General features: G+C 43.6%; 2 protein-coding genes across 3 annotated transcripts; both read right to left on the reverse strand.

Moving 5' to 3' along the window:
- Window positions 1–14: 14 nt before the first annotated feature.
- Window positions 15–10,561, reverse strand: LOC121543898 (gamma-aminobutyric acid type B receptor subunit 2-like). The gene is made up of 18 exons (XM_045208445.1): window positions 9,731–10,561; window positions 9,394–9,531; window positions 7,801–7,971; window positions 7,516–7,617; window positions 7,303–7,368; window positions 6,923–7,111; window positions 6,485–6,727; window positions 6,303–6,363; window positions 6,141–6,221; window positions 5,845–5,989; window positions 5,531–5,663; window positions 5,315–5,422; window positions 4,860–4,982; window positions 2,115–2,225; window positions 1,792–2,022; window positions 1,436–1,609; window positions 1,126–1,286; window positions 15–666 (listed from the first exon to the last, which is right to left on the reverse strand). The coding sequence occupies exons 1-18, from the start codon at window positions 10,025–10,027 to the stop codon at window positions 546–548; spliced, it is 2,655 nt and encodes an 884-aa protein (XP_045064380.1). The 5' UTR covers window positions 10,028–10,561; the 3' UTR covers window positions 15–545.
- Window positions 10,562–10,661: 100 nt separating this feature from the next.
- Window positions 10,662–12,261, reverse strand: LOC121543275 (ribonuclease P protein subunit p25-like protein). Of its 2 annotated transcripts, none has more exons than XM_045208446.1 (2): window positions 12,182–12,261; window positions 10,662–11,691 (listed from the first exon to the last, which is right to left on the reverse strand). In XM_045208446.1, the coding sequence occupies exon 2, from the start codon at window positions 11,673–11,675 to the stop codon at window positions 10,953–10,955; it is 723 nt and encodes a 240-aa protein (XP_045064381.1). In that variant the 5' UTR covers window positions 11,676–11,691; window positions 12,182–12,261; the 3' UTR covers window positions 10,662–10,952. The 2 variants fall into 2 exon arrangements, with proteins under 2 accessions (XP_045064381.1, XP_045064382.1); XM_045208447.1 differs by lacking the exon at window positions 12,182–12,261 and adding an exon at window positions 12,094–12,175.
- Window positions 12,262–12,625: the final 364 nt, after the last annotated feature.

Genomic DNA, 12,625 nt, shown 5'->3' on the forward strand with positions numbered 1-12,625 from the left:
CTGGCACACAACAGTGGATTGCAAAATAGTTGTTTATTTTTTTGTTGCATTTAATGGTTTACTCTCAAACCGATTATTCATCATCTTTGAAAGACTGATAACATAAACTTGTATTTTCTTAGACATTGCCTCTGTCTTGGAGAAAACAACATCTTGGCTATGTTTGGAAAGACAATTATTTATTTGACCACTGTAAAGGGTTAATTTCTGCCTTGGAGTTCATTCCTGGGCTTTAGCAGTATCAGACCAGGAAATTCCCAGATTGACAACATGACAGAGCAGCGCCACAGCACAGAGTAGTTACCAAGAGTGCAAATACAGTCACTGCCAGTATCCTGCTGCAATACAGGATACTCCCATGTTGGGAAACACAGGGGAAACATGATCACAGGGATTTCCATGAATTCCACTGCAATTAATCAACTAAAAATCCTAAAGTAAAGCACCTATTGTAATTTACCACACAAAACCTTTGTCAGCACCACATGTAGCTAGAACTTGTCTGGATTTGAACATGACTTCAGATGTGAATGACGCTATGGCAGTCAAGGTAAAGGAAGGTCGGGATTTCTCAGAAGGCTGGAACAGCTGGCAGAAATTCCCCCAATGGCTGGCATGTAGGCGTGGTGAAGAATTGGCAGCTGCACGGACCGTCTTCGTTGCACGCTATAAAGGAAAACAAGCAAGTGTGTAGGACGTTTCATTCCAAAATATATACAGTAGATATTTCTAAAATATATATATACATACACTGAGTGTACAAAACATTAAGAACACCTTCCTAATATTGAGCCCCCCCTCCCCTTTTGCCCCCAGAAGAGTCTCAATTCATTGGGGCATGGACTCTACATGGTGTCAAAAGCGTACTACAGGGATGCTGGCCCATGTTGACTCCAATGTCATCCCACAGTTGTGTCAAGTTGGCTGGATGTCCTTTGGGTGGTGGACCATTTAACAATATAATAAGGGATCATAGTTTTCACCTGGATTCACCTGGTCAGTCTATGTCATGGAAAGAGAATATGTTCATAATGTTTTGTACACTCAGTGTATATATAGAAAGTATAGAAAATATTTGTATTGCATAATGTAATTTTTGTATCAGAGTAATATGTTTTCCCGTACTGTTCAGGTAAGTTGATGTCATCAGAGAGTTCCCTGTTCATCCTGGACACATCCTCAGAGCACACCTGGGCTCTCAATGTCACCTCATGGCCCTGTCGACTGGGAGGACTCAGCTCTTCCTCTAGTACTTGCATGGCGACATCCTCCAACTGGTTACCAATCTGCAAATACCATTTATATGTTAATTCCCAAAGTTCCACGGTCTGAAATGGCATTAATGATTATTAGCTCTACAACACATGGGTGTTCAACCTACAACGGTTAAAGTTCTGTGAATTGTTTAGACTCAAGACAAGGGGTCAGAACCCACCTCTGTGATTCTCCTCCAGAGCTGCTGGTTTTCAGTACGCAGGCTTTCAAGAGATCTGCTGCCCTGATTGAGACTGCTAGAGGAACTGGAGGTCTCCGAGTCCTCCTGGTTAGGATCACATTGGAACCAGCTAGTTGGATCCACTTGGTTGGGATTGTCTCTGATTTCTATAAGCTAGGATACAAGACAGAAGCAGTCAATCATATTTTTCAAGATGAGTGTTTTCCATCCAACATCATCTAACATATACACAGAGATGTGAGTAAAACAAGAGGACATTGAGATAAATTAGATATTTCAACATGAGAGTTCAACATGTATACAAGAGGAGGTTTCAGAGATGAGGCAGGTGACACCTTTGGCAGGAACACCAGACACAGGGTGCAGGTACAGCAGGAGATGACCACCAAAGCCATGATGAAGAGCTGTACATTAGGGTTATACCGGGTCAGGAAGCACCCTGATGTTCCAATGATAGACATGACGGTCACGTAGTACATGCTCAGCCTTGTGTACTTGCTGTCATCATCATCGAGGAGATGGATATGTGCATGCCTGGTTCTCAAGGCCAGGAAACATCCAAGTAACTAAAGGAAAGATGGAAAACAATCAGCTAGATTACCAGCTTTGTTTGAAAAGGATCCTGGGTGTTGAACAGGGTTCTGGCAATATCTCTCACCATTTGAAGCCCTTTGTAGCCATATACAATGGCGAGCCATTTAGTCATGTTTGTACTTTCACAGTGCTCCAGGAAGGGCCTTGTATTAACGTCTTCACCACCACGATCAGTCTGAAACACCACAAAAAGGAAATACTATTTTAATATGTTTTATCTCCCTCTGAGTTTCACATTTACTACTACTCTACCACATGGTTGACTTTAGACCAGAACTATTTACTACAACCACATGGTCGACTCCAGACTAGAGCCATTTACTACTACCACATGATCGGCTCCAGACCAGAGCCATTTACTACAACCACATGGTCGACTCCAGACCAGAGCCATTTACTACAACCACATGGTCGACTCCAGAAATGAGCCATTTACTACTACCACATGATCGGCTCCAGACCAGAGCCATTTACTACAACCACATGGTCGACTCCAGACCAGAGCCATTTACTACAACCACATGGTCGACTCCAGAAATGAGCCATTTACTACAACCACATGGTCGATTCCAGAAATGAGCCATTTACTACAACCACATGGTCGACTCCAGAAATGAGCCATTTACTACAACCACATGGTCGACTCCAGACTAGAGCAGAGGTTAACCCTACACACAATTTACTGTAATCTGTGGATCGACAGTAAAACCAGATAATCTCATTACTTTAAACAAAGCCCATGATTGTGTGCATTCCAACACACTGAGTGTACGGAGGTTGATCTTTACCTTCGAACAAAGGGGATTCAACTCATGGGTGGTGAGATTTGCAGTGTAGTATGATAGTGTCTCAGGTCTAAAGAGGTTGGGCAATAGGGATGGATATGTTGTGGAGGTGGGCAGAGTGAATGGATAACCAGTTAACTAAATTGAATGATACTTCCTATGAGCAGTGTACACATTTAGACACCTTTTAACTTAAACGCATGTGTGATGATGGTACTGAAGTGCCACCTTGGCCAATACATGACCTGTCTGAGTGATTAACCTCCAAGCTGAACTGTTCCACTGTTTGTCTAATAGGATCTACTAGAGTAGATATACAGTATCTGGATCTAATAATGATAATAATAATACATTTTATTTGCTCCTTTCAAGATTGCCTAGGACTCTTAAGGAGTAAGAAATATAATAAAATAGCAAATAAACATTCCATTACTAAGAGCAAAAGGACATCAGAAAGAAGGAGCATGACTGGCAAAACATAGCAAGCACAACAATACATGGGGAAATGAATCAAAAGGCAGTTCAAATTGAGAGGCTAACTTTAACAATGGCTGCATCCCCTACACAACAACAGATAAAAGAAAAGAGAGCAAGACCAAGGTTAAAATGCAAAAAAATATATATATAAACTCAGCAAAAAAAGAAACGTCCCTTTTTCAGGACCCTGTCTTTCAAAGATAATTCGTAAAAATCCAAATAACTTCACGGATCTTCATTGTAAAGGGTTTAAACACTGTTTCCCATGCTTGTTCAATAAACAATAAACAATTAATGAACATGCACCTGTGGAACGGTTGTTAAGACACTAACAGCTTACAGACGGTAGGCAATTAAGGTCACAGTTATGAAAACTTAGGACACTAAAGAGGCCTTTCTACTGACTCTGAAAAACACCAAAAGAAAGATGCCCAGGGTCCCTGCTTATCTGCATGAACGTGCCTTAGGCATGCTGCAAGGAGGTATGAGGACTGCAGATGTGACCAGGGCATTAAATTGCAATGTCCGTACTGTGAGACGCCTAAGACAGCGCTACAGGGAGACAGGACGGACAGCTGATTGTCCTCACAGTGGCAGACCACGTGTAACAACACCTGCACAGGATCAGTACATCCGAAAGTCACACCTGCGGGACAGGTACAGGATGGCAACAACAACTGCCCGAGTTACACCAGGAATGCACAATCCCTCCATCAGTGCTCAGACTGTCCACCGGCAACAATGTCGCCTATGGGCACAAACCCACCGTCGCTGGACCAGACAGGACTGGCAAAAAGTGCTCTTCACTGACGAGTCGCGGTTTTGTCTCAACATGGGTGATGGTCGGATTCGCGTTTATCGTTGAAGGAATGAGCGTTACACCGAGGCCTGTACTCTGGAGTGGGATCGATTTGGAGGTGGAGGGTCCGTCATGGTCTGGGGCGGTGTGTCACAGCATCATCGGCCTGAGCTTGTCATTGCAGGCAATCTCAAAGCTGTGCGTTACAGGGAAGACATCCTCCTCCCTCATGTGGTACCCTTCCTGCAGGCTCATCCTGACATGACCCTTCAGCATGACAATGCCACCAGCCATACTGCTCGATCTGTGCGTGACTTCCTGCAAGACAGGATTGTCAGCGAAGAGCCCGGATCTCAATCCCATTGAGCACGTCTGGGACCTGTTGGATTGGAGGGTGAGGGCTAGGGCCATTCCCCCCAGAAATGTCCAGGGAACTTGCAGGTGCCTTGGTGGAAGAGTGGGGTAACATCTCACAGCAAGAACTGGCAAATCTGGTGCAGTCCATGAGGAGGAGATGCACTGCAGTACTTAATGCAGCTGGTGGCCACACCAGATACTGACTGTTACTTTTGATTTTGACCCCCCTTTTGTTCAGGGACACATTTTTCAATTTCTGTTAGTCACATGTCTTAGTTGTTGAATCTTGTTATGTTCATACAAATATTTACACGTTAAATTTGCTGAAAATAAACGCAGTTGACAGTGAGAGGACGTTTCTTTTTTTGCTGAGTTTATATTAAAGTGTTACCTCTAGGCTGAACTCTTCCACTGTTCGTCTGAGTGGATCCACCATCTGCCAGCAGATTAAGAGGCACAGATCGATCAGCAGCATTCCCCCGACAATAATCCATAGTTGGTAATCCTTAATAATCTGAAGAAAGAACAGAGAGGGAGAGGATGAGTATTAAATATTAGACAGGAGAGATGGTGATTAAAAGGGCTGTACTTTTTGAGTTTCTTTAACTTCTTTACTTTGAGTTTACCTTTTAAACTTTGAGTTTACCTTTATAACTTTGAGTTTACCTTTTCAACTTTGAGTTTACCTTTTCAACTTTGAGTTTACCTTTTCAACTTTGAGTTTACCTTTTCAACTTTGAGTTTACCTTTTTAACTTTGAGTTTACCTTTTTAACGTTGAGTTTACCTTTTTAACTTTGAGTTTACCTTTTTAACTTTGAGTTTACCTTTTTAACTTTGAGTTTACCTTTTTCATTATCTCCTTATTGTTGACAATTGTCCAGACCCTCCAGGTTTTTGCAAACAATGCCCCAAAAGTTGTGGTGTATCCTACAGAAAGAATCCATGTGCGAATCTGTGACAAGAGGAGGAAAATGTCTAAAACAACATGCATCCCTTTTAAACAAGGGTTCTCTCTTCTTATCACTAAAATGCTTAGACGTTTAAGCTCATGTGTACTCACAGGGCAAAGCGTGACAAACACTTTGTCAGTCACAAGGGATCCATCCAGCCCATAGAGGAAGACGGAGGTACAGGCCAGCATCGTACCCAGGATAATGAGGTAGTTCATGGACGGACTGGACTTCTTAATGACCCTATGGGAAAAACAAAATATTGAGATATTTTAACAGGCTGCCTTGTCTGAGCAGAGCATGTGACTGAGTAAGATGGACAACAATGAAAGAAAGAACAAGCTTGTGTTTCGATGTAAGCTACCTCAAAAAGTATCTAGTTCAATTACAAGCCAATACAAGACGCTTGGAATAATGATCATACCAATGGTTGCGGTGCTTGATGTGGAAGAAGAGGAAGGAGAGTGCCATGAGCATGGCCAGGCCAGTGGTGGATGACAAGATGATGCAGAGGGGAACACTGACATCCCATCGCTGGGAGTGTGTCCGGTCTTTAGGCGGCTCCATCCCTGTGAAAGGCACAAACAAGAAGAACGCAAAGACTGTAAAACAAAACACACAAAACAAACAACTCTAATGGTAAATTGGTGGTCTTTTTTTTATAGTTGAGGTGTCATCATGAACTTGCTTAATGCCTTGTCCTAATACTGTAGCTCCTACCTTGAAACCTGATTAAGTGGTTGATGAGTTCCAATACTTCTGCTTCAGCATTATACTGGCCTATCTTGACCTCCCGGCCCTCTGTGGAAACACAAGCAGTTTATAAATATTTCACAAAGAATGTTCTCTAAATTCATGGAAATACACATCTGTAATGTTTACCTTGAAATTGGCTTAAGTTAATAGTTCCCATGCGTTCACCATTTCTAAACAGAACTTGACCCTGAAAAAAAAAAAAACTGTCAATTTGAGAACATTATTTGTAAAACACATCTTATCTTTAGTCTTTTGGAGCAATGATCTATCTAAAATGGAATGTTAACACAACAGTCATGCTAACTTACAGTTACACCCTCAAAGCGGATTTCCTTCATGGAATCCAGGACCATTCGTCCAATCTCCTTATCGCTGACTGTGAAGTTCCGGTGGATGTCATATCTCTCTCTGTATCTTACCGACTCAATGACCCTGGTCAATGCTTTCACCATCACCCAAACTCCATCATAGGCAAACCCATGGAACTTGCTGGCAACTAACCCTTTCTGCAGCAGCTCTCTGTTGTAAGTCTCGTCATACTCTTGTGGGGTCTAAACAGAAACACAAAGGTGCTTGTTTAACTTCTCTTAATGCTCTTGCATTACCTTTGCAACATTGCAAATACACTGTTTGATGTTTTCAACATTATGGCCAATTTTTGTTATAAACACTACTTATCCATCAGAGAGAGCATGGTACAGTATCGACGGAATATACTGTTCCTTGCTGAAAACCTCAGGACCTACCCTTCCTGAGATGCCTTTGATCTGTCTGTTACTGAGGTGTGTGAAGTCCACAATGATATGGCCCTCCATAGCGGTCAGCAGGTTGTTTGAAGTACAGTTGGAGGAGTTGGCCTCCTCCCACCAGCTCCCCTGGTAACCGCCAGGGAGGATCCACTGATACCTCCCGCCAAACATGTTCAGGCTGTAAGCCTAGAAGAAAAAGGTTATAGGGTAATTACAAAGGCAAATGGTTATCATAAAGATAATTAAAAAGTAATAGTATGATGAATGCTCTGTTAAACTGCCATTAATCTTTGTCTCAAACAAGTGCTAATCATCAATGATGGCATGGTGTTGCATCGCATCAGATTTAAACTGAGGTTTTCTGGTTATGTACTCACACAGCAAAACACTTTGGACGCTGAATTCTCGTCAAACAGCCCAATAATGATCCTTACATCCATATCCTGTCGAAAGGGACATGATACAAAACAAAGAAAAGGCAGAGCCTCGAGATTGACACATTGACGATGCAGCTGCAATTTTCTGAAATGATGCAATTGAGTGCCTAATTCAAACTTTGTAAGTAAAGATGATTTGGGCATATTACTCACCTTCAATTTCTTTACATTGACACATGGGTCAGTGGACAGGCTTTCAGTTACAGCAACCATAACATCAGCCTTGCTCAGCTGTTTAGTCAGATCTCTCCTTATCTGTCAAGGACAGGACAATATAAACTTCAGATTTCACACAAGACAGCATAGTTGTCAGCAGTCTGAATCAATAGACTACTGCCTGATACCTTTGTATCCCTGCTTGTAAATGGTGATAACGTCTACATTGTACACCAGCTGAAACAGCCATGTGACAGAAAGTGGTACCAAGGTCAGTGGTACCTCTGAGATCCTCTGTACATCCTGGGTCAGAGTTCCTACACGCCTCCACTTGTAGTTCTGTAGGATCTTCACAACAGCCTGATTGACTGTGTTGTCCGAGGTGACCATTCGGAAGAAGTTGGGATATTTTTTCTCACAATCTAAAACAGGCGTTGTTGCAGGGAAATATAGCTGAAATATTGAATGTGTGATAATGTTAGGCTAGAAGAGCACAATATCATTATTTGAAGTACCAGCAATTGTGTGATTTGCATGTACAGCGCATTCTGAAAGTATTCAGACCCCTTGACTTTTTCCACATTTTGTTACATTACAGTCTTGTCCTAAAATTTATTACATTATTTTTTTCCCTCATCAATCTACACACAATACCTCATAATGACAAAGCGAAAAAAGTTGTTTTTCTTTTCACTAAGGAATTTTCCGTAGCACTCCGAGACAGGATTGTGTCGAGGCACAGATCTGGGGAAGGGTACCAAAAAATGTCTGCAGCATTGAAGGTCATCAAGAACACAGTGGCCTCCATAATTCTTAAATGGAAGAAGTTTGGAACCACCAAGACTCTTCCTAAAGTTGGCTGCCCGGCCAAACTGAGCAATCGGGGGAGAAGGGCCTTGGTCAGGGAGGTGACCAAGAACCCGATGGTCACGCTGACAGAGTTCTAGAGTTCCTCCTTGGAGATGGGAGAACCTTCCAGAAGGACAGCCATCTCTGCAGCACTCCACCAATCAGGCCTTTATGGTAGAGTGGCCAGACGGAAGCTACTCCTCAGTAAAAGGCACATGAAAGCCTGCTTGGAGTTTGCCAAAAGGCACCTAAAGACTCTCAGACCATGATAAACAAGATTATCTGGTCTGATGAAACCAAGATTGAACTCTTTGGCCTAAATGCCAAGTGTCACATCTGGAGGAATCCTGGCACCATCCCTACGGTGAAGCGTGGTGGCAGCATCATGCTGTGGGGATGTTTTTCAGTGGCAGGGACTGGGACACTAGTCAGGATCGAGGCAAAGATGAACAGAGCAAAGTACAGAGAGATCCTTGATGAAAACCTGCTCCAGAGCGCTCAGGACCTCAGACTGGGGTCGGAGGTTCACATTCCAACAGGACAACGATCCTAAGCACACAGCCAAGACAAATCAGGACTGGCTTCGGCACAAGTCTCTGAATGTCCATGAGTTGCCCAGCCAGAGCCCAGACTTGAACATCTCTGGAGAGACCTGAAAATAGCTGTGCAGCAATGCTCCCTATCCAACCTGCAGAGGATCTGCAGAGAAGAATGGGAGAAACTCCCCAAATACAGGTGTGCCAAGCTTGTAGCGTCATACCCAAGAAGACTCAAGGCTGTAATCTCTGCCAAAGGTGCTTCAACAAAGTACTAAGTAAAGGGTCTGAATACTTATGTAAATCTGATATCTCCGTTGTTTAAATTAATTTAATCAATTTTAGAACAAGGCTGTAATGTAACAAAATGTGGAAAAAGTCAAGGGATCTGAATACTTTCCGAATGCACTGTATGTCACCTATTAAATAACATGCTCTATTCTGATAAACAATACATTGTGATGTAAAAAGTTTGCTCAGTGCTCGATACCTGTACAAGGTTCCACCGCTGTAGTGATTCAGCAAGGACGGATGTGACTGATGGACACAAACCTCCAAAGATCATCAAGTACTTTGGCCCAAAGCATATAGCATCAAAGAAGGCTTTAAGTCCTTTGGCAGTATCACACTAAAAGACAAAGAGAAAACAAAGTGAACTGTCCCACTCCCTTCATCATGACTCCAAATGCACTGAACAGCTTACATTTTATTTTTGCATTAAAATACACTACCTTTCACATTGTTCTCCACGTAAACAATGTACACACCACTAAAATAGGCTTGTTGGTCAAAAACCACCATTCCACTAATACACCAGCAAATGTTACCTCTGAATCTATGACGTGAAAATTGATCTCATAGTTTCTTAGAGGAGTCTGCTGCCTGCTCAGGTCGTCTAGAGCGAGCTGGACAGCAGGCAACACGGATGCCGTGAGGTTTCCCTGCCCTGGGTTGTCTGTCAGTGGCATGATCCACAAGACTGGCAGAGAGTGGCGAACCTGGGTCAGAGAGGGGACAACGAGCAGCCATGAGAGAACCAGGACCTGTCTCGAGCTGGCTCGTCCACCGCCACTCATCCTTTTCTTTTGTCCCTTCCACTTCCCTGTCTCCTCTCCCTGGTGCATCTCTCCTCCTGACTAGCACACACCTCCTGTAAGGGAGTCAGGTCCTAGTTAAGACCCCTTAATCCTCATCTGTTCCAGCCAGGCCATTCCACGCACAGCGGCTGCTCCCTCAAGAGAATCCACTGAAGAGGATAAAGGGATAAGGCGCTGGCTGTGACTGACTAGGTTACCTACATCTGCCACTCTGATCCCACTACACACATTCACTGCTTGCTATGCTTTGGTTTTATTCTGGAAGGGAATTCACTTTTAATATAACTTTTCAATATTTTGTCATTTACATGTAGGTTATCCCAATGTGGATTATGAAGAAATATAGCTCCACAATCAGACTTATAGGCTAAAGAAATGGTCTGTGATTGACAGCTGATGTTTTGACAGGGAAGGAACACCTTTGTGTTCCAAGACCGCTCTACCTTCAAATTCTGGCATCATTACATTTTCACCACAAGATGGCATTGTTGTTCAGCTTCTCAAGAGAGCATTCAATTAACTTCTTTCTCCAGCAATAACATTCATCAATTACATTCCTTTGAAAAGTATAAGTGTTATTATTGTTCTGCATGTAGTTGCAGAACAAGCTATAATACATTTTCTATAAAAATGTATCATCAAAATGACCAGCGCAATCATGTACAGGTTAAACTTTATTTCCATAATTGAATGAAACAAAATATTGAACTTAAGTATAAGAGCACAAAAAAAAGTATCATCTGTCATGAAACAGTTCCACCCAATTCAGACAATTCAGGCTTGACCTATGAACTTAGGCACTCCCTCGCATCCTCTCTCCCAGAAAGTGAAGCATAACACAATAACAGAAAAGTTGGATAGGTTGACTTTTAGTGCACCCATCAGCCGATGGGGACTGTCCTGTGATGTTAACAGGTTGGTCCAAAGTCCTCTTCCACACCCAGATTACATCTCATTCCTGCCCTGCCAGCGCCCCCTTACCACGACTCTGGCCTTTCCCTGGCCCTCTGGATCGACCAGTCTGTCTGACAGGGCCTCCTGGTCCCTTACCCCTTCCACCACCACCACCACCACCTCCCCTCTTCCTCCTGCCCCCATGCCTCTGTCCACCAGCAACCCCTGCGTCCTCCTTGGCAGCCTGTGCCCACAGGGCATCAACGTTCCCTGGAGCCTGGTACCCAGGCAGGCTGGCATCCAGGGGGTCTCTGGAGAGCAGTACCCAAATAGCAGGTATGTTCCTGTTGACGGTGAGGCTGTCCAGGCCTGCCGCAGGCTCCAGGGGTTCCCACACCTCCAGGACAGGGCTGAAGAGCAGCCTGGTCTGCTGGTGCAAGCCTTTCACACGGCGCTTCAGGATCTCCACACATGTGATGGCCTTGGAGACCCCCTTCCCCGTCCCAGTGAATACTATCTGCCGGCTGGGCATCTTTTCCGGTGCCTGGGAGCATGTTGCTTCCTGGACCTCGGTGGTGCTATCCCCTTCTTCGCTCTTAGGACGCCCCCCCTCGCCCTCCAGCGCCCTGGGCTTGACCTCCATGCGGCTCAGGGCGTAGCGCATGAGGTTGCGGATCTTGCTGCCGTCCTTCACTCGAACCTCAGTGGTGTCGCTGGAGAGGCCAAGGAATGGGCAGGGACAGGGCTGCTCCACCGTCCGTGCCTTACTGTAGTTCTCCATGTCACCTGTTCTTCATCTTTGTAGACAGACAGACAGAGATACACACAGACAGAATATTTTATCAACACGGTATTAGGACTACAATAGCCTCAGACTTTGACATAATATTCTTGCTGCCATATCCCTTAATTACCTAGCTGAATCCTCTGGCTGTAGCTGGCCAAGTACCTCGTTAATAAAATACAACCACTGACTGTTTCGTTAAGATTCGATTGGCACATGCGCATTCGCGCCAAGTTAACGTTTTATCGCAGCAGCAATGAGGAAACAGTCGGTGGTTGTATTTGATTACCGTTTTATTAAAAAGGTATAAGGTACTTGGCACATTCTTGTTGTAACTAGCTACTGTTAGGTAGGTATGTCAGCCATGAAGAGCCATTTGCTATCTAATCAAGATTAACTTCGTTATAAAACTCACGTATTTACAAAAAGCCAGTCGTAAGCATCGCGTGTGTTATGATCACCCCTGTTAATACAGTCAAAGAAACAGTTTAATTTTTTGTTACCCGAAAACATAGGACATGCGTAGTCTTTCAAACCCCGTCCACATCACATGACCGTATGTCGCAAAGGGCTCTGATCGTATGACGTTCGCCGCTGCTGCAAAATGCATTAACACCCCGGGTACATTCTGGGAGTTGTAGGAGTTAAATAAATGCAATAGCTTTACTTTTTAAAATATGACTGACTGGACATAACCACAGAGTTTCTAAAACCATACTAAACCGTCTTTGACATAACCACATTAGTAGGATGGAAGTGTCTGAAGAATAATAATAAGTTGTCTCAGAGAAAATATTTGTTTTAATGGTTTGCTAGAGCAATTTCTTCGGGTTAACTATATTGCAGGAGGTTTCGTTAGCAAATGATTATAAGAACACTTGTGCCAAAGATGCCATAAGTGATCACGTGTGCCAGACACCGTTTGTATTCCTCAGCTAGAGCGTCAT

This window comes from Coregonus clupeaformis, chromosome 28, assembly GCF_020615455.1.
Source record: "Coregonus clupeaformis isolate EN_2021a chromosome 28, ASM2061545v1, whole genome shotgun sequence".
Classification (NCBI taxonomy): domain Eukaryota; kingdom Metazoa; phylum Chordata; class Actinopteri; order Salmoniformes; family Salmonidae; genus Coregonus; species Coregonus clupeaformis.

What these genes read in the sequence shown, in the direction of transcription:
- LOC121543898 (XM_045208445.1), bottom strand. Translation starts at nt 10,027, where the DNA reads ATGCACCAGGGAGAGGAGACAGGGAAGTGGAAGGGACAAAAGAAAAGG. An exon ending in TAACTTAAGCCAATTTCAAG is followed by an intron (nt 6,222 to 6,302) that starts GTAAACATTACA and finishes GTGTTTCCACAG; the next exon opens with AGGGCCGGGAGGTCAAGATA. An exon ending in GACATCAACTTACCTGAACA is followed by an intron (nt 667 to 1,125) that starts GTACGGGAAAAC and finishes TTTCCTTTATAG; the next exon opens with CGTGCAACGAAGACGGTCCG.
- LOC121543275 (XM_045208446.1), bottom strand. Translation starts at nt 11,675, where the DNA reads ATGGAGAACTACAGTAAGGCACGGACGGTGGAGCAGCCCTGTCCCTGC.